This window comes from Dendrobates tinctorius, unplaced genomic scaffold (genome assembly GCF_039654945.1).
Source record: "Dendrobates tinctorius isolate UK_male_01 unplaced genomic scaffold, ASM3965494v1 ptg000196l, whole genome shotgun sequence".
NCBI lineage: Eukaryota > Metazoa > Chordata > Amphibia > Anura > Dendrobatidae > Dendrobates > Dendrobates tinctorius.
In genome coordinates this window covers 13,474,691-13,498,708 of record NW_027361863.1, presented here as the reverse complement: position 1 = coordinate 13,498,708, position 24,018 = coordinate 13,474,691, and the positions used below count along the sequence as shown (strand labels likewise).

Genomic DNA, 24,018 nt, shown 5'->3' with positions numbered 1-24,018 from the left:
AATGTGAAAATATCTAGATTTGTTAGTTTTAAGCAGAATTCAGAATGCAGCTGTGAATGTTGAAACACAAGATATAGGAGTGATATAGTACCCCAAGTGAAACAATGACAATGGCCTCAGATTGAAATCTAATAAGCTTTTGTTTTCTTTGATGGTATATTCAAAACCCATTTTTTAAGTCCGTAAATAATACTGCCACATGGTTTTCAAGTAATACTACCGTACAACACCTAATACAATACAATAGCCATATAGATTATAAATATTGCAACCATGCAGCCTTAAATGAGAGAGCAGGATTTATTTAGCTATCCTGACTCCATGTTGGATATTCTACATGCGTTTACTGCTTTTTAAAATGTTTTATGACTGTCTTTGTCTAAAATCTTAGAAATAACGGAGAAACAAAATCATAGTGAAAGACGCACCTAACCTCTTCAGCTGGGTGTAGACAGTAATACCTCTAGCCAATGAGATGTACAGTGGGTACGGAAGGTACTCAGACCCCTTTAAATTTTTCACTCTTTGTTTCATTGCAGCCATTTGATAAATTCAAAAAAGTTCATTTTTTTTCTCATTCATGTACACTCTACACCCCATCTTGACTGGAAAAAAAGCAGAAATGTAGAAATTTTTGCAAATTTATTAAAAAAGAAAAACTGACATATCACATAGTCATAAGTATTCAGACCCTTTGCTCAGACACTCATATTTAAGTCACATACTGTCCATTTCCTTGTGATCCTCCTTGAGATGGTTCTACTTTTTCTTTGGAGTCCAGCTGTGATTAATTAAACTGATAGGACTTGATTTGTAAAGGCGCACACCTGTCTATATAAGACCTCACAGCTCACAGTGCATGTCAGACCAAATGAGAATCATGAGATCAAAGGAACTGGCCAAGGAGCTCAGAGACAGAATTGTGGCAAGGCACAGATCTGGCCAAGGTTACAAAAGAATTTTTGCAGTACTCAAGGTTCCTAAGAGCACAGTGGCCTCCATAATCCTTAAATGGAAGAAGTTTGGGACCACCAGAAGTCTTCCTAGACCTGACCGTCCAGCCAAACTGAACAATCGTGGGAGAAGAGCCTTGGTGAGAGAGGTAAAGAAGAACTCCAACATCTCTGTGGCTGAGCTCCACAGGTGCAGTAGGGAGATGGGAGAAAGTTCCACAAAGTCAACTATTACTGCAGCCCTCCACTAGTCGGGCCAACGGAAGCCTCTCTTCAGTGCCAGACATATGAAAGCCTGCATGGAGTTTACTAAAAAACACATGGAAGGACTCCCAGACTATGAGAAATAACATTCTCTGGTCTGATGAGCTGAAGTTACAACTTTTTGGTGATAATTCTAAGTGGTATGTGTGGAGAAAACCAGGCACTGCTCATCACCTGCCTAATACAATCCCAACAGTGAAACATGGTGGTGGCAGCATCATGCTATGGGGGTGCTTTTCAGCTGCGGGGACAGGACGACTGGTTGCCATTGAAAGAAACATGAATGCGGCCAAGTACAGCGATATCCTGGATGAAAACCTCTTCGAGAGTGCTCTGGACCTCAGACTTGGTCGAAGCTTCACCTTCCAACAAGACAATGATCCTAAGCATACAGCTAAAATAACAAAGGAGTGGCTTCAGAACAACTCTGTGACAATTCTTGACTGGCCCAACCAGAGCCCTGACCTAAACCCAATTGAGCATCTCTGGAGAGACCTGAAAATGGCTGTCCACCAACGTTCACCGTCCAACCTGACGGAACTGGAGAGGATCTGCAAGGAAGAATGGCAGAGGATCCCCAAATCCAGGTGTGAAAAACTTGTTGCATCATTCCCAAGAAGACTCATGGCTGTACTAGCTCAAAAGGGTGCTTCTACTCAATACTGAGCAAAGGGTCTGAATACTTATGACTATGTGATATTTCAGTTTTTCTTTTTCATAAATTTGCAAAAATTTCTACATTACTGTTTTTTTTTTCAGTCAAGATGGGGTGCAGAGTGTATACTTTCCGGACCCACTGTATGTATGCTAATGGCAGCACATATTAAGAGATAAGCTGAGCCAATTATATTGCTACAATGATTGACCAAGAAATGCCTAGATAAGATGATGTCATGATGCAATAAAGACAGATCTGCCTTGATGCTCAGTGTATCAGCGTGGCCCTTCCGTGCATGTACTTGGATTTTACAATTTAATTTGGAACAGGCACAGCATCTCAGAACGTTCCACATTATGTGGCGACGACACCACCATATAAATTTTGTACAAAGTCCCCATGCAAAACAAAGAATAAAGCAACATTAATAAAAAGAGATCTGTATTTACGTTCTGGATAGGTTTGTACACTCGGACGGCAGACTTCAGGCTTTCTCACAGTGGCATCCGTCCCCACAACTAAGCCTATGTTCTAGACAACAGGAGGAATGAATAAAAGAAACCCATTGAGCAAACATTTTTTATTTTTTTTTAATTATCTTTTTAATTACTTTATCTAAGGTAATGTCATGAAACTAATTTTGATGCCCTGTGGAGGCAGAGTTCATGCAGGACTGTTTATTTTGATCATTCTCATGATGTCTGCCGGCAACTGGAAATTAAACCAGTCCATTCTCTGGCTTTCCAGGGTTTGTCCCAATACTGATCACCGACTTATGACACTGTGGTGTGAAAATTCTCTGGATCTTGGTAAGGCGGCAGTGTCATCAGAGACTTAGCATATCAAAAAGGGCCAAGATGTACAGCGGATTTTTCTGGGGAAACTAAAATATTGCGTTGTGGCCTTTAATATGAATGATCATCCATGTACAAATGGATGGTTTGATTGAGTCACTCCTACAAGTTCAGGATCAAAGAGTGGGGGGACTTCTTGTATGATTGTTATTGTAGTCTTATAGACATAGGCACAGCCGTTGTCCTCATGAAACAACCCCTTTGAAAAGGTAATTACTAGAGATGAGCAGTTCTTTCTAAATTTGAATTTGCAAGCTTCAAAGTTACAAAATGTGTATGACTATTCTCTTCTCATCAGACACTAATCTTCTTCTCTGCTGTCCTGTGACACACACTGTCCGTATATTTACATCAGTATTTTATGACTTTTTTTTCCCCAAAGTCTATAACTAAGCTGTGACGTCCTTCAACTATCCAGATTCACCCTAAAATCGCTGCTGCTTTCCCTGCCTTGGATTTTATACAGGCTATGACAGTTCCCCCTGATTGGCTGAGTTATAACACATGAAGTGATAGCTGCAAGGCATTATTGTGAAGCCCACCCTCAATTATGTGATCCCTCTCTAGTTGATCCAATCTTCTGCAAATGGCTATTTTAGTCAATACATGCAGATATAGTTGTTCAAATTCATCAGACTCAACAAATTCCCAAAAAATTAGCATTGAATCGCTTTATTCATTGTAAAATATTTCTAAAAAAAATAACACTGTAATTAAGAGTAACCATCGTTTGTTTCTATAAATCGATAACACACGTGCAAATGAGAAACTTTGCAGTAAATCTTCTTCTTTCTACCCTCAGCACCATTCATTGTCAAAATTCAGAATTTGCGAGTAAAATCTGTATTCAGTGAAGACAGATTTTCCATTCCTGAGGTAGGAGATGACAGTGTCTGCTTCTAGCCCGTGAGCCCTACCAACAAGTCCACTGACTTCATTCCAGGCCCATAGAGAACTCCTAATACAATGCGTCTCACCTTGAGGTTATTATAGGTGTCTCCTTCCATATCGCTACTCATGGGAACATAATAATTTCCATCACAAAATATCTGTTTGTTAGGGTCCACACAGGGGGGTCCTGGCTCCTCAACATTGAAGCCTCCAACATAATAGCCATAGAACCAATATTGCAGGGAGTAATATACCTGATAGACAAATAAACACCCTGATGGTAAAATAAAGATCATGGCACAAATAAAAGGTCGAAAAAACTCTAGAACTCTATGACTTCATGACCGCCACCAAGTCTTGGAGGACCATGAAAATATGCAGAATGATAGTGGTTTTAATACCTTCAGTGTAAGACTTCGGTACTTTAGGGATTATTAGGCATAATCCTGATTGCCAACCCAATGTGTCCGAATGCTATAATATATATGGTACATAAACTGTCATTATGTCATACCAGGAGATAATTTCTCGTTTCCTTCTATAGCCAGATTACCATCTTCCCAGGCAATAGAAGGTAACAAGGCTGAAGGAGGAGGAAAATGACTCTCTAGTCCTGAAGAAGGGTGGATTTGATTGAATGGTGGCGGCAGGAATAAGTATCTAGAAGGAGCCTTATTTGAATGAATCATTTCTCCTCTTTGTACTTCTACTTCATGGTAATAGTGGTGTAGATACAAGGGATTTTTTGGTATGGAAAACCAATTCTGAAATCAAACCTTAGGGAATTCATTAAAGCAGGTCTTAAATTTCAGATCTACTTTAGAGAACAGCTACACATTGTTTCTGGTACCGAACAACCAGATAAGGGCATGGACACTTTGCAATGTCCAATTTGTTCTTCATGGAAATTGAAGACGTGTTTTCAGGATATCCCACAAATCACAACTGATTATTGCGAGATTTTAACAGTAAAAAAATTGCAATTAGCAGATCGTAATGGAATCAGCTCTAAATCCAACTGGTCAGGACCGAGGATTCCAATATATTTTATAGCTAGAATAGAGCTGAAGACGTACTGTTTCCGGTGTCAATCTTATGTATGGATTAAGAAGAAGTATGCTGGAGTCAATCACACTGACTGCACATAGAGAACCTGGAGATGCTGATATCTGTAGGCTAACATTGGAGGCCGGCGGTCCAATCTCTGGAGAGAAACTTAGCGATACCTAAAAAAAAGTAAATACGTCATGTTTACGATATCAATGAAATCAGAATAATAGATTGTCCATGATAACAACATAAAAGACGAGTAAAGTGTTTTTAAAATTTTTTTTCAAATACTCTATTAGAGAATTCTGACTTAGAATCATAGAATCATAGAATCATAGAATCGTAGAGTTGGAAGGGACCTCCTGGGCCATCTGGTCCAACCCCCTGCTCAAAGCAGGATTCGCTAAATCATCCCAGTCAGATGTCTGTCCAGCCTCTGTTTGAAGACTTCCATTGAAGGAGAACTCACCACTTCTCGTGGCAGCCTGTTCCACTCATTGATCACTCTAACTGTCAAAAAGTTTTTTTCTAATATCTAATCTGTGTCTCTTCCCATTCAGTTTCATCCCATTGCTTCTAGTCTTTCCTTGTGCAAATGAGAATAAAGTTGATCCTTCTACAATGTGACAGCCCTTTAGATATTTGTAGACAGCTATTAAGTCTCCTCTCAGTCTTCTCTTTTGCAAACTAAACATTCCCAAATCCTGCAACCTTTCCTCATAAGACAGGGTTTGCAGACCAGTCACCATTCTGGTCGCTCTTTTCTGAACTTGCTCCAGTTTGTTGATGTCTTTTTTAAAATGTGGTGCCCAAAACTGGACACAATATTCCAGATGAGGTCTGACCAAAGAGGAGTAGAGGGAAATAATGACTTCACGTGATCTAGACTGTATGCTTCTGTTAATACATCCTAGAATTGCATTTGCCTTTTTTGCTGCTGCATCACACTGTTGACTCATATTCAGTCTGTGATCTATTAGTATACCCAAGTCTTTTTCACATGTGCTGTCACTTAGCCCTATTCCTCCCATTCTATATATGCTTTTTTCATTTTTATTGCCCAGATGTAGTACTTTGCATTTCTCCCTGTTAAAAACCATTCTGTTAGTTGCTGCCCACTTCTCCAGTTTATTTAAATCTTTTTGAATCCTCTCTCTCTCTTCTCTAGTATTAGCTATCCCTCCTAGCTTTGTGTCATCAGCAAATTTAATCAGTTTACCCTCAATTCCTTCATCTAAATCGTTGATAAAGATGTTGAACAATACAGGGCCCAGGACAGAGCCCTGTGGTACCCCACTTGAGACATTCTTCCAACTGGATGTGCAGCCATTTACGACCACTCTTTGGGTCCGATCACTAAGCCAGTTATGAATCCACCTAACAGTTGCCTTGTCCATTCCATACTTAGTCATTTTTTCAATAAGGATTGTATGAGAGACTTTGTCAAATGCTTTGCTGAAGTCAAGATATACTATATCTACAGCATTTCCTTGATCCACCCAATCAGTGATACCGTCATAGAAGGAAATTAAGTTAGTCTGACATGACTTATTATTGCTGATAAATTTTGACTTTGAACCCTGGACGAAGCAATTCTTTGTGAAACATATGTCAGGAGTGATGGATCCCTGGTTATGTTCTTTGTATTAACTGGTTCCATACGTGGTAATATTTTGTTATCTGACACATTTTTTATATTGGCTATGATTTGTTTATACCTTTGTGACTGGCCCATGATTTGAGAATCAATACAGACAGTATTGTATAGCATTTTGTTGTTATATTGTTTTGTTGTGTTGCTCTGCAATAAGGTTTGCTCTCTTTAGAAGTTTGTCCTTCCTCTCTCCCTGTCTCTCTCTGATGTAGCTCTGATGTAAGTAAGCCCATCCTTCTTCCTCATTCACTTCCAATCAGCCATCTTAGAATCTCATGTGTTGCAGCCCTGTTTCTGAAAAGTCATAGAATCATAGAATTATAGAATCGTAGAGTTGGAAGGGACCTCCTGGGCCATCTGGTCCAACCCCCTGCGCAAAAGCAGGATTTGCTAAATCATCCCAGACAGATGTCTGTCCAGCCTCTGTTTGAAGACTTCCATTGAAGGAGAACTCACCACCTCACGTGGCAGCCTGTTCCAATCATTGATCACTCTAACTGTCAAAAAGTTTTTTCCAATATCTAATCTGTGTCTCCTCCCATTCAGTTTCATCCCATTGCTTCTAGTCTTTCCTTGTGCAAATGAGAATAAAGATGATCCTTCTACAATGTGACAGCCCTTGAGATATTTGTAGACAGCTATTAAGTCTCCTCTCAGTCTTCTCTTCTGCAAGCTAAACATTCCCAAATCCTGCAACCTTTCCTCATAAGACAGGGTTTGCAGACCGGTCACCATTCTGGTCGCCCTTTTCTGAATTTGCTCCAGTTTGTTGATGTCTTTTTTAAAATGTGGTGCCCAAAACTGGACACAGTATTCCAGATGAAGTCTGACCAAAGAGGAGTAGAGGGCAATAATGCCTTCATGTGATCTAGACTGTATGCTTCTGTTAGTACATCCTAGAATTGGATTTGCCTTTTTTGCTGCTGCATCACACTGTTGACTCATATTCAGTCTGTCATCTATTAGTATACCCAAGTCTTTTTCACATGTGCTGTTGCTTAGCCCTATTCCTCCCATTCTGTATATGCTTTTTTCATTTTTATTGCCCAGATGTAGTACTTTTTTTCCCTGTTAAAAACCATTGTGTTACTTGCTGCCCACTGCTCCAGTTTATTTATATCTTTTTGAATCCTCTCTCTCTATTCTCTAGTATTAGCTATCCCTCCTAGCTTTGTGTCATCAGCAAAATTAATCAGTTTACCCTCAATTCCTTCATCTAAATTGTTGATAAAGATGTTGAACAATACAGGGCCTAGGACAGAGCCCTGTGGTACCCCACTTGAGACATTCTTCCAACTGGATGTGCAGCAATTTACGACCACTCTTTGGGTCCGTTCACTAAGCCAGTTATTAATCCACCTAACAGTTACCTTGTCTATTCCATACTTTGCCATTTTTTCAATAAGGATTGTGTGAGATACTTTGTCAAATGCTTTGCTGAAGTCAAGATATACTATATCTACAGCATTTCCCTGATCCACCCAATCAGTGATTCTGTCATAGAAGGAAATTAAGTTAGTCTGACATGACTTATTAGTTACAAACCCATGCTGACTCTGTTTAATCACTTCATTCTTATCCAGGTACTTACATACATGTTGTTTAATGATTTGTTCAAAGATCTTTCCTGGTATAGAAGTCAGACTCACTGGCCTATAGTTGCCTGGGTCCACCTTCTTCCCCTTTTTGAAGATAGGAACAACATTTGTTCTTCTCCAGTCTTCTGGGACTTCTCCTGTTCTCCAAGAATTTTCAAAGATTATGGAGAGGGGTTCAACAATTTCTTCTGCTATCTCCTCCAGTACTCTGGGGTGTAATTCATCTGGACCTGGAGACTTGAATTAATTTAGATTAGCTAAGTGTTTTCTCACTATCTTTCTGTTTATAGATATCCTGGATTCTTCTATTCCCTTAATAAGACAGTGAAGAACAGTTGATGTTACATTTCCTTTCTGAGAGAAAACAGATGCAAAATAGGAATTTAAAAGTTCGACCTTCTCAACATCCTGTCATACCATTTCATCATTTTCATCCTGTAAAAATCCTATAGCATCTTTGACTTTTCTTTTACTTTTGACATATCCCTTTATTATTGCTTTTGCAAGCCTCAATTCATTGTCAGCTTTAGTAATCTGATTTGTGCCCTGCAAGTTCTGCAGACAGCATTATATTCTTCTTTAGATATGCCTCCCTCTTTCCATTTTATAAACATTTCGTTCTTCCTTTTTAGCATGTGCTTAAGTTCTGTGTTCATCCATCCTGGTTTCCTTAAATGCTTCCTATTCTTTCCTATTTTCGGAATTGTTAATAATTGTGCTTTGCGAATTTCATTTTTCAAGATTTTCCATCCTTCCTGGACATTTTTCTCCTTAAGGATATCCAGCCATTGGATCCCTCCAATTCTCTTCCTGAATCCCTTAAAATCTGCCTTTCTGAAATCTAACCTTGTCGTCTGAGTCTTCACAGGTCTTCCTCCTCTAGTTATCCAAAATTCTAAAATAGCATGGTCGCTACCTCCTAGGGTCCCAGCCACTTTTACCTCCTCAACCATTTCCTCCCTGTTTATAAGGATTTGATCCAAGGTGGCAGTTCTCCTTGTTTTCTTTTTTACTTAATCAATTAAGGGATTTATTTTTTATATTTGTTTTGTATTTTTTTATTATATTGCTGTTTCCCTTATTTATGATTCAAAAAGACCATTGACAGCTACACTGACCGTCTTTGGCTCTGGAAGAACTGAACATCCATGGCTTGCACATACAGCACAATCATTTTAATGAGAAAAATGTGATGCTTCCTATCACCTGTGGTGGCGCTGAAGAGATATTTTAGACTTGTTGATTGTTGGGGGAGTCAAATAAAACTGTTGAACCAATTATCCACCATAAAAAATACAATCTCTATACAAAAAGAGCCAAGAATGGATCTCACCAGTCACCAGAGTTTGTAGCATCGTCCAGTCCAACATACCTCATTTTTGAAGCAGACTTCAACATTCATTGATTTAGTATCTGAAATTATCTCGCTTTGTAGAATGCTGTATACAATGAGGTCTGTTCTGAAGGCCATTTCTGAAGTTATTGGAAGTTCAAAAAAGAATGTACCGTTCATAGCTGTAAGGCCAGAAAAGATACTTTAGAAATACACAATCACTCTCCATACATGTCAACTTTTTTAACTGGTGTATGGACGTGGGTCAACTTTGCTGCATACGTCCTTAGAAATTTTCTAATCTGGCCAAGTTGACCTTTAGCAGTCATGCCCCCACTAAACCTATTCTCTGCACCCTCAATGCCTTGTTCCCTCTTCTCTAGGGCTCCAGAACTCAAGAAACCGCAAAGATTCTTGATTTTCAGGAGGTTTTAGACTCTCGGTAGTGCCCTGGATTTGCTGAATTCTACAAACTAGGGGACATCTCTTAAGAAGATATACAGAGGGGTGCATGAGTCAGATATCAGCTTTGCCAATGGCAATACTTTAACACAGGGTAGCATTTAGATATAAAGTCTAGCCTGTTATTATGCTATTCTAGCTTGCAGAATTTTTCCATTTAACATTTCTGCCAGCATGTAAAAAGGGGGAAAAATTTGTCTTGCTGTATCATTTTTGGTGGCTTTTGAGCATTTGGCTATTATCGATCCTGTTGGGGTGGAGATAGCACTTAGTTATCTAAATTGCTTCCATTCTATGCAAATAGTATTCTGTTACCATATACATACTGTTATATGCCATGCCTTATGATATATAATGTTATTTGTGCTACCTACTACCAGCAAATGTTAATGCCAGGTAGTATTATACCTACCAGTTAGAAATGTTCAGCAATGCCACACTAAGGAACACCTGCACCTTAGCTAGCAAGCAAGTGGGAGAGAGTAACACTTAAAGTTGTGCCAACCCAGGGCTTCGTAAAGTTGACATCTTAACAAGCTCCAGCCTGTAATCTGTGATAGATTTCTCTTGTGTGAGCACAATGTATCCAAGACCAGAAAAAAAAGTAAAAATAACTCGCCATAAGTTAGGTTTACGTCCTGCTGTCCAGAGTGAATGATCTGTGATCTTGACATAGCCTGTAAAGAAGTGAAGTATATAACGTGTATTATAGCATAATATTCAGATCCCATAAACCTTAAAATCATTTTTTATCACCTATGAACAAAGCAAAGATGTGTGCACAGAGCTTTTCCTACAAAATATATTTAGGTGCGTATGGAGACTTCTGTATTATCAGTACAACCTGTGATTTATGGAGTCACACTACAGCTGTGTGCATGGAGCTGGGAGATGCCTATACAGTTGACTATTTTATTTGTAAGGGGGGCTTCTGATTTACCTACAAGAGATGATAAAAATTTTGCATATTACATACATAATACAACGCTCAATCCTTTTGCTATCAGAGGAAATATCCCCCCTACCGATGTGTCTTGAAGCAGCTTTACTCCAGATCCCATTTCAGGACACATGCATGCTTGGCCAAGCTATTTCTCTGCACTTGCACCAAGCCTGCTTGTGCAAGGAGGGTAAGGAGGAACGGCAGTGCAAGCGTCAGCTTTTTAAAGTGTATGACCACCTTTAGTTGGAGCTTAAAATTGTTGCCTCATGAACATGTCCATAGGGCATATGGATATTAGAGAAGGGGTTTACTTTCACTCTCAACTCTCCTCCAACCGTCCATCTTCATCCTTTGCATATTTTTTATTTTCTACCACCAATATTATATTTCACCATTTCTTCAGTCACAATATCCAGATACTCACAAGGTAGTAGAACGTGGCATTAGTAGCTCCATCACATATCCCTGCGGTGCTTAGAAGAAACTGGACCTCAATCCTCTGGCTATGACCACATCTCAGTGTCCCCTCCGGAGGAATGATCTGCAGGAAGCTCCCAGTCACCGAATAGAACCGAAAGACCAAGAATTCAGCAGTGGGATAGTAAAGACCCTGCCAGCCTCCCTGGTAGCACTGCTCCATATTTGGATAACTGGCCTGTCAATCATATAATAAAGTTACAGATAGGATCAATATTATTTAAAAATATTTCTTTCTCTAGAACTTTTGGCTTCTTAGAAGACTGTGATAGCCCTTCAGTTCTGGAGCTTATAATGTCATCATTCTATCATACACATGGATAACGTGTAGGTTTTCAGTAATGTACAAATAGAAGTCCTCCCGGCCCCTCCCATCAGTTCCTGGATCATTTTGCCACTTGGCTTCCACATTTTCTCTCCTGTGACATCCCTACCCTCATCATGGGTGATTTCAACATCCCCATTACTCTTCCCCTCTCCCCATCTGCTACTCACCTTTTATCTCTAACCTCCTCGTTTGGCCTTTCGCAGCTTACTAATTCTCCAACTCATGAAGACGGAAACTCCTTCAACTTGGTCTTCTCTCGGCTTTGTGCAGTGGATGATTTTGCAAACTCCCCTCTCCCGCTCTCTGACCACAACCTTCTTTCATTCTCTATCAAGAACTGCCAGGCTGCTCAGGTCACCCCCACTGTCCATATTTATAGAAACATACAGGCCATTAACACCCTGAAACTTTTGAAGAACTTGCAATCTTCATTGGCCCCTATCTCCTCCCTTTCATGTCCTGATTCTGCATTGAACCATTACAACGAAACACTTCAAAGTGCCCTGGATGAATTTGCACCTCCTATATTGTACATAGATCACCACAACACAGATGGCGACAACCCTTGCACACCCTGCAAACACGTCTCCTGCAGCGGTGCTCCAGGTGCGCCGAAAGTCTGTGGAGAAAATCCAGCCTACCCGAAGATTTCATCCATTATAAGATTATGCTTCGAACATACAACACTGCCCTTCACCTCTCAAAACAAACCTATTTCAACACCCTCATCACCTCACTGTCCAATAACCCGAAACGTCTCTTTGACACTTTTCATTCTCTACTCAACCCAAGAGTAAAGGCCTCAACCACGGAGCTTCGAGCTGACGATCTGGCCAATTACTTCAAAGAAAAAATTGACCAGATCCGGCAGGAAATTATCTCCCAATCACCTCATACCATGCACTGTCCTCCCTCCCCCACTGCATCTAGCTCACTCTCTGATTTTGAACCAGTCACAGAAGAAGAAGTAAACAGGCTCCTTGCATCTTCTCGCCCAACCACTTGCACCAGTGACCCATTTCCGTCACATCTACTCCAGCCCCTTTCCCCTGCTGTCACCCCTCACCTAACTAAAATATTTAACCTCTCTCTCTCTTCTGGTATCTTTCCCTCCTGATTTAAGCATGCCATCATACATCCACTACTTAAAAAACCATCCCTCGACCAAAACTGTGCCACTAACTATAGACCTGTCTCTAATCTTCCCTTCATCTCTAAACTCCTGGAACACCTGGTCCACTCCCGTCTTATCCGCTATCTCTTTGATAACTCTCTTCTCGACCCTCTCCAATCCGGTTTCCGCTCTTTACACTCTACTGAAACTGCCCTCACTAAAGTCTCTAATGATCTACTAACAGCTAAATCAAATGGTCATTACTCCATGCTAATTCTCTTGGATCTCTCTGCAGCATTCGACACTGTGGATCATCAGCTCCTCCTCACTATGCTCCGTTCCATTGGCCTCAAGGACACCGTTCTCTCCTGGTTCTCCTCCTATCTCTCTAACCGCTCCTTTACTGTATCTTTTGCTGGCTCCTCCTCCTCTCATCTTCCCTTTACTGTTGGGGTTCCTCAAGGATCGGCTCTCGGCCCCCTCCCCTTCTCTTTGTATACTGCCCCTATTGGTCAAACAATCAGTAGATTTGGTTTCCATTACCAGCTCTATGCTGACGACACCCAATTATACACTTCTTCTCCTGACATCATGCCAGCCTTTCTAGAAAACACCGGCGATAGTCTAAACGCTGTGTCTAATATCATGTCCTCACTATATCTGAAACTGAACATGTCAAAGACTGAACTCCTTGTGTTTCCTCCCGCTACTAATGTACCTATACCCGACATTGCCATTTCCATGTGTGGTTCCACTATTACTCCCCAGCAACATCCCCGCTGTCTTGGGGTCATTCTTGACTCCGAGCTTTCCTTTGTCCCCCACATACAGCCAAAAGTTTTTACCATAACCAGGTTCCCCGCATCATGTTCCCACATGCTTTATGCATCCATTAGCCCTCTGCATCTGTACTGTTACACACTTAACATTATGGTTGGTCCATACAATCAGGGCAACTGTTACCACCCACCTTTCGTGTCTCCCTTTTTTCCTCATAGACTGTAAGCTTGCGAGCAGGGCCCTCATTCCTCTTGGTATCTGTTATGATCTATGTGATTATTGTTATGCTGTAATGCCTATTGTCTGTACAAGTCCCCTCTGAAATGTAAAGTGCTGCGGAATATGTCGGCGCTATCGAAATAAAATTTATTATTATTATAAGTAAACCTCAAATAAACAGAATTCTGGCCTCCCCAGCAAGTCATATGGGGTTAAACATTAAGATTAAATCTGACCTTATATGAGTAAGGTTGTTAGGCGTCGGGTTCCTGCCCCTGCACAGGAGGAATCCTGAGCCTTGTCCTCTGCGGTCTCCCATCCAGTCCCGGCCGCAGAGGAACCTGCTCAACAAAGACATCTTGCTCAGGCTAGCAATGTTGATTTAGTTACTGCTGCCACCTCTAGTCTAGCTATAGCAATCCATGCTAGCCAGCAGCGAGCAGCTCCAGGGACTAAGTCCTTCTTTCGGACTACTGAGCATGCCCGTGGTTCAGCCTCTCATTGGAGCTCAGGGTTCACATGTCCAGGTCCCTTTCCTGCTCTGATTGGACCACGGGGAAGGTCCCGGAAGGACGCAACTATAAAAGAGTCGCATGGCCGTGCGCTAGTATAGACATTGCAATATTCGCTATTGTCTTAGTGGTGTGTGTGATGATGGATGTATGAGACTGGTGACTGACACATTATGAAACCCCACCCTTTGAAACACATGAGTTAGGGTCTCAGGGTTAGAGTCAGCATCTAGTGCCAGCACTGCTTAGCACCGCAGTGCCGTCAGTTCTCTGTCCAGTAGCACCTGTGGGTGTCAGTCAGTACAGGCATCACAATACCACTGATACCGCAGCATCCGCCAGAGCGGCGCCGTGCACAGATAGGTGCGCTTTCCAGCACTCTGCTTACGCTGGTTAGTCTGCGGTTGCCAGGGCAGACGTAATACCCGCTCAAATCGGTAATCTGCACTCTGTCGTGTCCTGTGACACTTAACAGGGCATGGTTATACCCAGGCTAGTACGGACTCTGTGAGGTAACACAGTCCATTCTTGCAAGCACCGGGTTAGAGGTTACCCGCCGCTGTCTGGCAATTTCCTTGTCTGGATATAACAGGTCTCTGTTTATAAGCCGGCTAGAGCAGACTCTGTGAAGTAACACAGTCCATCCCTGCACTTATCAGGTCAGAGGTTACCCGCCGGTGTCCGGCTATCCCCTGTTATATCTCATCCGTCGTTGTCTAGCAGCAGTTAACATCTCTGCACGGTGGACCCCGGGCTGCGAACGCACCATACGCCATATACCATCTTTATTATTTGGTGCGTTCCGCTAGCCATTAACAAAGGGTGCCTTTCAAAATTGATTTGTGTCCCCCCCGAAATCCCCCCAAAAAGGGGTCCGGACACATGTGCCAATGAGGCCAACAGACTGTAATGGTGACAGTAGAGCGAACGTGAGCTCTGCCCTGCATTTTTTTCGGAAGAGTACACCTAGAGGAGGCAGACACTCAAATGTAGTAGACTGAGCTCATGTTCGCACTACCATCACCATTACAGTCTATTGGACCCGTCAGCGCATGCGTCCAGACCCTGTTTTGGATGATTCTGTGAGTGATTGAGAGAAGGTGTTATGGTCAGACGAGGCACAAATTGAAGTCTTTGGCATTAAATCAATTCGCTGTGTTTGTAGGAATGATGTCTATGACCCAAAGAACACCATCCCCACTGTCAAGCATGGAGGTGGAAACATTATGTTTTGGAGGTGTTTCTCTGCTAAGGGCACAGGACTACTTCACTGCATCATTGGGAGAATGGATGGAGCCATGTACTGTAAAATCCTGAGTGACAACCTCCTTCCCTCCGCCAGGACATTAAAAATGGGTCGTGGCTGCTGAAAAGTCTTTAAAAATGTTTAAACTGTTCATAAATCAGGCGGTTTTCCTTGCGCTGCTGCTGGATTCCATGAATGAATGCGGAAGATAAAGAAGATTTAAATGCAGTATTTATTTAGCAGTTTTAAAGTCTACGCATTTTGAAGTTATCCAAATTCTGCACTGGCTAATGGCAGAAAAGAATGTCTGCTCTGATCTTATGCGTTTCAAAGTTATCCAGCTTCTGCACTAGTCCGGTGGCAGCAGGGTGTGTCTGCTCGGATCTTACAAGGTCAGAGCAGACACCACCTGCTGCCACCAGACGAGTGCAGAATTTGGATAATGTCAAAACGCGTAGACTTTAAAACTGCTAAATAAATATTGCATTTCAATCTTCATCTCTCGAATCCATTCCTGGGATCCAACCAGCAGCGCAAAGAAAACCGTCTGACTTCCGCACAGTTTATCTCTTGGTCTGATGACTCGTGATTTGCAGCAGCTGGTACATGACTAAAGGTTTTTGCAATTGCAACACCACAAGGAGAGCGAGCACTTACATTTTATAATGTACATTTAACAGGTAAAAACCCTATTTTGCGCTCTCTTTTCGCCCCAGTGTGGCACCCCAGAGTCTGGTTGCCATAGTGACATTGCCTCCCTCTAAGGGGTGATGTCATGCCTGGAGGCAGGAGGGGGGGTCCCCATGCCAGGTAACACAGGTTACATGACAATTCCTGCTGAGAGTCAGAAAAGGGAGCATCCTTATAATTTCTGGCCAGCAGGTGGGGTTAGTGAGTCAGTGAGTAGTCGGCTGAGGGAGAAAACAAGGGAGTTGTCATGGAAACGGGAGCAGCTGGAGCTCATGACAAGACAGTTATTCTGTTGGGGTTGGTCTGTGAAGAGGAAAGGGTCAGGAGGAGAGACAAGGGGCTCTGAGGGAACTAAAAATTGCGTATAGCTGACCCCAGAGCAAAGCGCTGATATAAAAAGGGACGCCAGAGTCCTTGGCTGGGCAGGAGCTGTACGCCCTGTCAGCCGAATCAGGAGTACAGGGGACTGCAAGTTCCTTGGACACAGTGAGCACCTGAAGGCACGGCAGCAGACCAAGAGCCCGGGGCTGACAGTGTCCGTACCCAGGCCCGGATTGGCAATATAACCAACCGGGCATTTTCCCGCTGGGCCGCTGTCACGTGGGCCGCGGGCGGCAGCGCCCGATCATCTGGCCGCTTGCCAGCTGCTGCAGCCACTGTGGCTCCTGCCGCCGGCCCTCTGCGGGCACGGCGGTGATAGTTTCAGGTTCCTCCCGCACTGCAGGGAGATAAGACGCCACGCCCCCCCACGCACCCCATCCTCGCCTTAGCATGAGACCCCCTCCCCCCCGCAGCCACTCACAGTGTCGCACTCGCTTGCCTGCTCGCTCTGTTCGCAGGACCTTTGATGAGGTCACAGGAGGGGAGGAGTAAGGGGGTCACATGATCAGGAGCCTTTGTCCAGACCCCCGATCATGTCACCCCTGACTCCGCCCCTCCCGTGACCTCATCACAGGTCCTGTGCGCTCAGCCTTGCCTCTACCGTCTGCAAGACTCTGCTTCTGCTTTGCTGTTGTCATGGTGCTGGTTGAGGTAAGTATGTGTGGGGTCAGGATTTACATTGTGGATGTAGCAGAGCCGTGTGTGTATGAGGTGTACGGAGCGGAGCCATGTGTGTACGAGGTGTACGGAGCGGAGCCGTGTGTACGAGGTGTACGGAGCGGAGCCGTGTGTGTACGAGGTGTATGGAGCGGAGCCGTGTGTGTACGAGGTGTACGGAGCGGAGCCGTGTGTACGAGGTGTACGGAGAGGAGCCGTGTGTACGAGGTGTACGGAGAGGAGCCGTGTGTGTATGAGATGTACGGAGCGGAGCCGTGTGTGTACGAGGTGTACGGAGAGGAGCCGTGTGTGTACGAGGTGTACGGAGCGGAGCCGTGTGTACGAGGTGTACGGAGCGGAGCCGTGTGTGTACGAGGAGTACGGAGTGGAGCCGTGTGTGTATGAGGTGTACGGAGTGGAGCCGTGTGTGTACGAGGAGTACGGAGTGGAGCCGTGTGTGTACGAGGTGTACGGAGTGGAGCCGTGTGTGTACGAGGTGTACGGAGTGGAGCCGTGTGTGTACGAGGAGTACGGAGTGGAGCCGTGTGTGTACGAGGAGTACGGAGTGGAGCCGTGTGTGTACGAGGTGTACGGAGTGGAGCCGTGTGTGTACGAGGTGTACGGAGAGGAGCCGTGTGTGTACGAGGTGTACGGAGAGGAGCCGTGTGTGTATGAGGTGTACGGAGTGGAGCCGTTTGTACGAGGTGTACGGAGCGGAGCCGTGTGTGTGTACGAGGTGTATGGAGCGGAGCCGTGTGTGTGTACGAGGTGTACGGAGCGGAGCCACGCGTGTACGAGGTGTACGGAGCGGAGCCGTGTGTACGAGGTGTACGGAGAGGAGCCGTGTGTGTACGATGTGTACGGAGCGGAGCCGTGTGTGTACGAGGTGTACGGAGCCGTGTGTACGAGGTGTACGGAGAGGAGCCGTGTGTGTACGAGGTGTACGGAGCGGAGCTGTGTGTGTATGAGGTGTACGGAGCGGAGCCGTGTGTGTATGAGGTGTACGGAGCGGAGCCGTGTGTACGAGGTGTACGGAGCGGAGCCGTGTGTACGAGGTGTACGGAGCGGAGCCGTGTGTACGAGGTGTACGGAGCGGAGCCGTGTGTGTACGAGGTGTACGGAGCGGAGCCGTGTGTGTACGAGGTGTACGGAGCGGAGCCGTGTGTGTACGAGGTGTACGGAGCGGAGCCGTGTGTGTGTACGAGGTGTACGGAGCGGAGCCACGCGTGTACGGAGCGGAGCCGTGTGTACGAGGTGTACGGAGAGGAGCCGCGCGTGTATGAGGTGTACGGAGAGGAGCCGCGCGTGTATGAGGTGTACGGAGAGGAGCCACGCGTGTACGAGGTGGTCGGAGTGGAGCCGTGTGTGTATGAAGTGGAGCCATATGTGTACGGGATATACGGAGTGGAGCCAAGTGTGTACAAATCATACAAAGCGGGTTTTTCCCACGGACACAGGAGTACACAGCGGAGCCCCGAGGAGCATTTTAAAACACACACATGACGTTCCACCTGAAGTGATGTGCTGGAAGCTGACCGGAAATGAGATAATTTCTTGAGGAGATTGTGACGGAACCAGGAATGCTTCAGATCCATCACTGTGTCCTCCTCCGACAGCGCAGACAGCAGGATCGCCTTGGAATCGGGGATGCCGGCCATGTGAGCGGATCATGATAGGTCCTACACCGGGAGGCTCAGGTGGGCACTACAATGGGAGCCGGGCTGCTATAGTATCTTTGTAGAATCTTTCTTTATTTCTTTCTTTCTTTTTCTTTCTTTCTCTGTTCTTTCATTCTCTGTTCTGTCTTTCCCTCATTTTCTTTCTCTCTCTGTTCTTTCTTTCTCTCTCTGTTCTTTCTTTCTCTCTCTGATCTTTCTTTTTCTCTCTCTGTTCTTTCTTCCCCTCTTTCTTTCTTTTTCTTTCCTCTCTTTCTCTCTGTTCTTTCTTTCTTTTCTTTACTTCTTTCTTTCTCTCTCTGTTCTTTCTCTGTCTCTCTCTGTTCTTTCTTTCTCTCTCTGTTCTTTCTTTTTTCTCTCTCTGTTCTTTCTTCCCCTCTTTCTTTCTTTTTCTTTCCTCTCTCTCTCTGTTCTTTATTTCCCCTCTTTCTTTCTTTTTCTTTCCTCTCTTTCTGTTCTTTCTTTCTTTTCTTTACTTCTTTCTTTCTCTCTCTGTTCTTTCTCTGTCTCTCACTGTTCTTTCTTTGTCTCTCACTGTTCTTTCTTTCTTTCTTTCCCCTTTCTTTCTCGCTCTCTCTGTTTTCTTTTTTCTCTCTCTGTTTTCTCTCTTCCTTAGTGCCAGTCAGTGTGCCCATAATGCCAGCCACTGTGCCCTCAGTACCAGTCAGTGTGATCAGCAGTGCTAAATGGGTGCGATTAGGTGTGGACATGGGTGTGACTAGTTGTGAAATGGGTGTGGCTGGGCGTGGCCAAAATTTGCAGTGCGCGCCGCCGTCCTTGTACATCTTTCCCTTCTTCAAAAGGTGGGAGGTATGATAGGGGCGGCTATGACCAGGGGGTCTGGTTGCCCAATAGAGAGCAGTTCTGCCAGGAATTCTGTAATCATGCAAACAAAAGGGGACAGAGATTTGGGAGGAGTACTGTACCTAAAAGCAATAAATAGGACTGAGCTGAAATACTGGTCACAGCTGTGACTACATGTTATATAGTCGTGTTAATCTCCTCTCACTTCTTGTAAACTACAAGTGTACAAAGATATTATATAGTTACCATGTGACTAGTGGGCCTGTGTAACTTCAAATGCCAGGGCTGAATTTTAGTCCCAGTCCGGCCCTGACAGTACCCGTGATATAGGCTCATGCTGTCAGTCATACAGGTTAGAGATCATCACGCAGGAGAGGGCCGCAGCTTAGCTACAAGCAGCAGGGACCTGAAAACAGAACGCAGATGGAAGGTTTCCAACCACACCTGGCAGGGTGGATCCCCTGAATGCCTCCAGGTGAGCCAGACTCAATCCATCATCTGTATGTGGTACTCCAGATTTCAACTACTTTCAATTAAAAAGGTAAAGAAAACTGCACCTCTCTGTGTCCTGCACTTATTCTCTGCACCCCAACGTTCACCACCATCTGAACAATCGAATATATTTACCCTGGGGCCCCGCAATACCTGTGGGAAGCTGAACCATCTTTGCTGCGTCACCATCAGCCCCAGAGGACCAAAACCGCAGCGTCGGTCACCCATTGCCGAACACCATGGGTGGCGTCACGATTAAACATCACATAACTTTCCTCTATTTAATTACTGGACGCCCAGGGCTACGGACCGGGTCACTGCCACCGTGACCTCCCCTTTTAAGAGCCCGACCGGCCCGGTACCGAGTAACCCCCGGCCCTGCAGGGCGCTCCACCAGTCCCTCCTAAAAAATAGATTTAACAGAAGAAACCATAGATCATTTTCTAATAACACATTCTCATTAAATATTAAGTGTTGTGAGCTCATTTTCGGGTTTGCCTCTGGCTTCTGGTGAGGGTTATGGAGCTGGCTGTGCTGACAGAGGAGTAGTGAGTTCTCTATCTGGACTCCCTCTGTTGGTGAAGGAAGGTAATGAAGCTGATCTAAATGGCAGAGACCGGCCACCTGAGGAAGAGGACTGTGATTGGATGTCAGGAGTTTCTGATTGAATTTAAGGCAGCCGACTCCCTAGTTTCTTGCTGGTGATTTCTCCTGACTGTGGCTTCTGGTTTCCAGTTTGGTTCCTGCCTTCTTAAAGCTAAGTTTTCTCTGCTATTGTTCATATGAGTTTTTGTCTGGTTTACTTAGTTTTTGTGTTCAGCCAGCCCTGGCTGGGACTGGGCTGAATCCCCATTTTGTCTCTGATCAGTTGATCTCTTTTGCTCTGTCTTCAGAATACACCTGGGTGCTGATATAGGGAATTGAAGTCTAGCGACTTCAGGGCCTTTTTTTTTATCAGACGTGTTGGACATTTTTTGGCAGGGTTTTTTGCGTGATTGCAGACAGCAGCTTTTCTTTCCTGTCCTTTCTAGTTAGTGAGGGCCCCATCGTTTGCTCAGCCTATCTTTCTATCTGTGTTTGTGTTTTCATCTTGTTTCACCGACAATACATGTTGGGGAATGTCTATTGCTTTGGGGTCTGCTCTGGGGCAGTTTAGATTTTCCCTTTCTTTCTTTAGGCTTATTTAGTTCTCCGGCCATGACGAGGCGTCTAGGACCACCGTAGGCACGCTCCACGGCTACTGCTAGTTGTGTGGATAGGATCAGGGGTCTGCAATCCGCTAGTTACCAACCTCTCCGGTTTTCTGGGCTTAGCTTGCTTTTTGTTTTTTCCTCCTCGGTGACTCATTCATAACAATTAAGTATTTGATAAGGAGTGGTTCAAAGATTTTGCTGCTGCTTGTGAACAAATGGTACAGAGAAACAGGGAAGTAGGAATTCCTTATGTGTGTGTGTGTGCTGTGATTGGGAGACTTTATTGCAGTTACCCACTAGCTCAGAGAAAACTGCAAATTACAAATAGATACTGCAGAGTAGAAAGCTGCAAGGTAAAAGTCATAGAACGATCACAAATAGTGTTATCCCCCATTTTCACAAATCACAGTTATACTGAGCATGACACATGTGTTTTACAGATTCAGAAAAGCTGTCCAATTCTTTCGCACTTTCCTGTTGTATTCACTAACAGTTCATGTTTGATACATACTCTGATTGTAAAATTTGGTTGAAAGAAATCGGATGTGTCTATGTCATAATTTGCTGCTCCGTTGCTGTCGGTCATTATTTTCTGAATTTCCCAAACTCCATCAATTTCAAGTTGCACCTCTTCACCTACTATAGGAAGGTCCTTCTCATCCCGCAGAAAAACCTGAAAAATCAAAAACATCACAAGACGAAAGAATAGGAATTGTTATTGACCAAAAATATACAATATTCTGTAAATTAATGCTACAAATAATACAATAATACTGAAACTACTGCTGACGTCAGGTGTGGGAAGTGTTGCCTGAGTGGTTCAACACACAAACAGAGGAAGTGCACAGTATCATCATTTAGCACACACAATACCAATGAAAAGTACCTGCACTTTATACAATAAGCATATAGTGCAATACATAGTAATAATCACTACATTCACAGTACTAACATACAGTACCCATACAGCACACACAGAGTACCAATGTACAATACATATACAGTGGGGAAAAAAAGTATTTAGTCAGTCAGCAATAGTGCAAGTTCCACCACTTAAAAAGATGAGAGGCGTCTGTAATTTACATCATAGGTAGACCTCAACTATGGGAGACAAACTGAGAAAAAAAAATCCAGAAAATCACATTGTCTGTTTTTTTTTCATTTTATTTGCATATTATGGTGGAAAATAAGTATTTGGTCAGAAACAAGCAATCAAGATTTCTGGCTCTCACAGACCTGTAACTTCTTCTTTAAGAGTCTCCTCTTTCCTCCACTCATTACCTGTAGTAATGGCACCTGTTTAAACTTGTTATCAGTATAAAAAGACACCTGTGCACACCCTCAAACAGTCTGACTCCAAACTCCACTATGGTGAAGACCAAAGAGCTGTCAAAGGACACCAGAAACAAAATTGTAGCCCTGCACCAGGCTGGGAAGACTGAATCTGCAATAGCCAACCAGCTTGGAGTGAAGAAATCAACTGTGGGAGCAATAATTAGAAAATGGAAGACATACAAGACCACTGATAATCTCCCTCGATCTGGTGCTCCACGCAAAATCCCACCCCGTGGGGTCAGAATGATCACAAGAACGGTGAGCAAAAATCCCAGAACCACGCGGGGGGACCTAGTGAATGAACTGCAGAGAGCTGGGACCAATGTAACAAGGCCTACCATAAGTAACACACTACGCCACCATGGACTCAGATCCTGCAGTGCCAGACGTGTCCCACTGCTTAAGCCTGTACATGTCCGGGCCCATCTGAAGTTTGCTAGAGAGCATTTGGATGATCCAGAGGAGTTTTGGGAGAATGTCCTATGGTCTGATGAAACCAAACTGGAACTGTTTGGTAGAAACACAACTTGTCGTGTTTGGAGGAAAAAGAATACTGAGTTGCATCCATCAAACACCATACCTACTGTAAAGCATGGTGGTGGAAACATCATGCTTTGGGGCTGTTTCTCTGCAAAGGGGCCAGGACGACTGATCCGGGTACATGAAAGAATGAATGGGGCCATGTATCGTGAGATTTTGAGTGCAAACCTCCTTCCATCAGCAAGGGCATTGAAGATGAAACGTGGCTGGGTCTTTCAACATGACAATGATCCAAAGCACACCGCCAGGGCAACGAAGGAGTGGCTTCGTAAGAAGCATTTCAAGGTCCTGGAGTGGCCTAGCCAGTCTCCAGATCTCAACCCTATAGAAAACCTTTGGAGGGAGTTGAAAGTCCGTGTTGCCAAGCGAAAAGCCAAAAACATCACTGCTCTAGAGGAGATCTGCATGGAGGAATGGGCCAACATACCAACAACAGTGTGTGGCAACCTTGTGAAGACTTACAGAAAACGTTTGACCTCTGTCATTGCCAACAAAGGATATATCACAAAGTATTGAGATGAAATTTTGTTTCTGACCAAATACTTATTTTCCACCATAATATGCAAATAAAATGAAAAAAAAACAGACAATGTGATTTTCTGGATTTTTTTTTCTCAGTTTGTCTCCCATAGTTGAGGTCTACCTATGATGTAAATTACAGACGCCTCTCATCTTTTTAAGTGGTGGAACTTGCACTATTGCTGACTGACTAAATACTTTTTTTCCCCACTGTATAGTACAAGTAAAAAACTGATTCAGCTCACAAAAAGTACCACTATAAGATGCTAATACAGCACAGACATAGTATAAAAGGAAAGTTCCCTCCAGTACACATACTATACCAATATACAGTACCCATTCAGCACACACACATAGTACCAACATAAGGTGCTTACATAGCACACACTAGTAAA

General features: G+C 43.8%; 1 protein-coding gene across 1 annotated transcript in view; it reads right to left on the bottom strand.

Moving 5' to 3' along the window:
* The window catches only part of LOC141056087 (ovostatin-like), a 157,833-nt gene that overhangs the window by 91,800 nt on the left and 42,015 nt on the right, over positions 1 to 24,018 (bottom strand). The window contains exons 10-16 of the mRNA XM_073552746.1: positions 21,741 to 21,902; positions 11,085 to 11,315; positions 10,337 to 10,394; positions 9,295 to 9,437; positions 4,697 to 4,846; positions 3,707 to 3,874; positions 2,325 to 2,406 (exon numbers count right to left, since the gene is read on the bottom strand). Of these exons, the coding sequence (XP_073408847.1) occupies positions 2,325 to 2,406; positions 3,707 to 3,874; positions 4,697 to 4,846; positions 9,295 to 9,437; positions 10,337 to 10,394; positions 11,085 to 11,315; positions 21,741 to 21,902 (994 nt within the window). The remainder of the gene's footprint in view (positions 1 to 2,324; positions 2,407 to 3,706; positions 3,875 to 4,696; positions 4,847 to 9,294; positions 9,438 to 10,336; positions 10,395 to 11,084; positions 11,316 to 21,740; positions 21,903 to 24,018) is intronic.